This window comes from Haplochromis burtoni, unplaced genomic scaffold, assembly GCF_018398535.1.
Source record: "Haplochromis burtoni strain Fernald_Lab_line unplaced genomic scaffold, NCSU_Asbu1 Contig_222, whole genome shotgun sequence".
Lineage (NCBI taxonomy): Eukaryota > Metazoa > Chordata > Actinopteri > Cichliformes > Cichlidae > Haplochromis > Haplochromis burtoni.
The window spans coordinates 619,610-623,707 of record NW_024582583.1 but is presented as its reverse complement, the minus strand read 5'-3'; the positions used below and the strand labels follow the sequence as shown (position 1 = coordinate 623,707).

The following is a 4,098-nucleotide window of genomic DNA, read 5'->3' as shown; positions in this document are numbered from 1 at the left end:
GGCTAAAACTTTTGCGAGATCTCGCAATACTTTTGCGAGCGCTCGCAATACTTTTGCGAGATCTCGCAAAAGTCCGTCTTATTTTTTTTTTTCCTCCCTAATTTTTTTTTTTTCCCTCCCTAATTTTTTTTTCCTCCCATGTCCCCTGGGGGGCTCCGTAGCTGAGTGACTGCTGCTCGTCAAATACATTTCATTGCGATGTTGACCCTGTGCTAACTTGCATATGACAAATAAAACTGAAAACTGCTAGCGAGTTGGCTATGAGCTGAGCTAAGCTAAGCTAGCGAAACCCTAAAGACGCAGCGAGTAAAGCGCGTGAAGATATGAAAAGCGAAGTTATCTATACGGTTTTTAATAAACTGCTACAAGAACACCACTGTGTGTTGGAACAGGAACAGGAAGTGATACTCTACCGCAGAGAGAGTGGACAGGAAGTGACAGCGCCCCCTGACAACAACATTAGAGATGGTAAACAGATGAAACACATCCTTACCCAGTGTCTCCAGCTACTCTCGGCCTGCGCTGTATCATCTGGACTTCTACATGTCTTCTTCTTCCTTCTGGTCTTTGGCGTGCAGGACTGGAGCTGATTCGGGGTCAGGTCTGAGCAGGGGTCTCTCGTCTCCATGCCTCGCCGCCTCAGCAGGAAGTCTTTTAAGGAGGGACTGGAAGCCCTGAGAGCACCCTGGTTTGGCATGAGCACACTCATTCGGCTGCAGCTGGCAACTGACAGGTGGCTGTAGAGGCCGATCATGATGATTGCCGGCAGGTAAAAGGAGGGAAGAGTCGTCCCCATAGTAACAGCAGGGCTAACAAGTAGACGGATGTAACACTGATCGTTAGGGACGACGCGCCCGCCCTTATCTGTCTGCCAGGACAGGATGGCGGGAGCCCAGAGAATGAAAGAAAGCAGCCAGGCGGCAGCAATCATCAGGCACGCCATCCTGCCCGTCCGCCGCACTGGGTAGCTGAGCGGTCGCGTCAGGCAAAAGTACCGATCCAGACTGATGAGCAGCAGGTTCAGGACCGAGGCGCTGCTCGCCACGTAGTCAAGGACGAGCCACGCGTCACATAGCACGGGGCCCAGCAGCCAGCGGCCCTGCAGCTTATACAGCGTGTACACGTTCATGGAGAACAGGCCGATGATCAGGTCGGCCACCGCCAGGCTCAGCAGGAAGTAATTGTTGACCATCTGCAGGTGACGGTTCACTTTGATGGACAGGATCACCAAAGTGTTGCCGAGAACGGTGAGGATGCTGAGGGAGGTGGTAACCATGGCAATGAGGACCAGCTGAGCGGTGCTGTACGGATATGGTGGTGAGAGCGGAGGCACACGGGAGGTGTTGACGGAGAGGCGGAGCAAAGTAGGCGTCGGTTCCATGTTTCCTAAAGTCACACACAAGAAGACTTTGAAATTATTGAACTGAAACGAGATCAAAGTGACCACAAAATAATTACAAGTGTTAAAACAGAAAAGACAGCGTTCCTTAAATCAGTCAACACTGAACCGTCAGCCTAGTGTGTGAAATTCAAAGAGTTCCTGATGTACTGGTTATTTTCCCACCAACTCAGGAGATAAAGAGCAAATCAAAGAAGCGAACATCAAATGGTCATCAATGGATGTTAATGACTTTTACTAATATAATTAAAAGAAAGAACTTTGTATACTTGCCCTGAAAATGAATCAGTATCTTCCTGAGAATGATTTCCTCTTCCTCACAGAAGCTGTTTTATTGCAGCTCACACAGAAACGATGAAGCTAAACAGTTTATACGAAGTTCTCCTCGTGCAGGATTTTATTTTCTTGCAGCAAAAACTGAAGATGTTTGAAGTTTATTATAAAGATCTCGTTACATTTAATGCAAAATGTTGAAACTCCTGTGATCATTCCCAAACCTCAGTTTGGACCACATGAAAGATTTAAATGTGCAAAAGGAGCATTCATGTGGAAACGACGGATAAATGTGACAAACTAACGATGAGCTGCAGCTCTGATCAGATACAGTCACAGCTGTGTCACACTCACATCGACATTTACCTGCTCGAGGTGCAGCTTTTGCACTTCTGTGTTATTACCTTAGTAAAAGTACTTTCACTTCAGAGAAATTTCCTCCAGCTCTGAGGAGCTGACTGAAAAACACGTTTAAGCCTTCAAAATAAAAGCAGATTTCCTGACAGAATGAACCGGCAGGAGTTGCTGCGAGCGCGTTCAGAGGTTCGGTCCAGCTCACCGGGGATGTTGGAGCTGCTCAGCTTGCCGCTGTCTGCCTGTCCATCAGTCCATCTGCAGCAGTTTACATGCAGCCTTCGTCCTGACGTCATCAGATGTGGGATGTAATGACACATTAGAGAAGATGAGCCCAGCTTCAGTTACCACCACACGGGTTTTAACTTCATCTTCCTCCCAGCATTACCGTTAGTGAAGACACTGCAGCAGGCACAGAGAAGCAAACGGAAACTTCCAGCACTGTCAGAGTGCTTATTTACAGTCCTAATATCATCTCTTTTCCTCCATGTTATTTGATTAACCTCCGCTCTGACACAAATGTGCTGCAGTGCAGTCACAGATCTGCCATCCGAGTTCCTCGACCCTCCGAGCAGCAGCCCGGACTCTCAGCCAGCCTCCAAATATTTATGCAGAGCTCATTAAAGTGGACAAAAAGCCGCGTTTCCTCCTCCGCCTCATAACGATATCATTTTAAACACTAATAAGGAGCTCAGGGTCACTCGGCTGCTGTGCTCAGATCAGCTTTATTACCGTTTTCCTCGAGTGCTTAAACACAGTCCTTGAAACTATGCCTCGTATTCCCCAAACAGTAAACACAAATCCATAACGTCTCACCATATTTCCCAAACATCGTGTTATCAGGATGAAATGCAGCTCTACACTCAAAACCATTCACCCTGCTGAAAAACCAAACTTTGCCACAGACAGCACACACAAGGCCTCAAAAACACACACACAATAACATAGTTGTACACATTGAACACAAAAAATGCAACCAATGTACAGACGTAGACAAAGGTGGTACCCACAATGGTCCCAGAAATAACTTTAATCTGACAAAAGTAATAATAAATAAAAATTCTATTAATCTTAACCAATGAAAGTTGGACACTGCTTTTCAACCATGCTTCAAATGAATTATTTAAAAAATAAATGCATGAAACCGGCCTGGACAAAATGATTAAAGGTAAAAGATATAAGACCATCTCCAAGCAGCTAGATGTTCCTGTGACTACAGCTGCACGGCATTCACAAATTTCAGATCCATGGGAGCCAACCTCCCTGGACGCAGGAGGGAAATTGAGATGGATAATCCGAATGGTAACAAAAGAGCGCAGAAAGACTTCTAAAGAGATCCAAGCTGAACTTCATGCTCAAGGAACATCAGTGCCAGATCGCACCATCCGTCGTTGTTTGAGCCAAAGTGGCAGGCGTCGCCTCGGCCTGGAGGTGCACACGACATAAGGTTCTAAAGTAACTCCTCGGAGTGACCACAGGAATGGTTCATAGTGTTCATAGCTCAGGGAAATGGGTGTGCTCTTTGGAAAGTGGCATTATGCTTTTGAAATTTGGCTTCATTAGATTGCTTAAACACTATAACCAATCAAGAAAAACTGTAATCCCAAAGAAGGCATTTTTACCGCCTACCCACACATCCTGCAGCCTGTAAACACTCATAGAAATATAGAACAGAAATATGCTTTATTGTGGAAATCCAGGTGTTCCAGCAGCAGAGTTACAGGAAGTTGCAGCGTTCAGAAATCAGAAAACTGCTGCATGTGAAGGCCCAGCTCAGTGAGCTGCCCTCGTGGTTACTGCAGGACTTCATGTTTTAAAAATGAAGCTGACAGGTTATCCCAGATAAATGCACCGTGGACATCAGCTGGGCTTCGAACAAGGCTTAAATCATCGAGTCAATAAAGAAAAGATGCAACACATCTGTGAGCACGAACAAATAAAACCACAGATTCAATTCAATTCAATTCATCCATCCATCCATCCATTCGCTTCCGCTTATCCTTTTCAGGGTCGCGGGGGGCGCTGGAGCCTATCCCAGCTGTCATAGGGCGAGAGGCGGGGTACACCCTGGA

The 4,098-nt window shown here is 46.3% G+C and overlaps 1 protein-coding gene across 1 annotated transcript in view; it reads right to left on the bottom strand.

Annotated features, from left to right (window-relative positions):
* chrm4b (cholinergic receptor, muscarinic 4b) overlaps positions 1 to 3,966 on the bottom strand; it is a 19,950-nt gene extending 15,984 nt beyond the window's left edge. The window contains exons 1-2 of the mRNA XM_005936980.3: positions 2,232 to 3,966; positions 494 to 1,386 (exon numbers count right to left, since the gene is read on the bottom strand). Of these exons, the coding sequence (XP_005937042.1) occupies positions 494 to 1,386; positions 2,232 to 2,346 (1,008 nt within the window). The 5' untranslated portion in view covers positions 2,347 to 3,966. The remainder of the gene's footprint in view (positions 1 to 493; positions 1,387 to 2,231) is intronic.
* Positions 3,967 to 4,098: the final 132 nt, after the last annotated feature.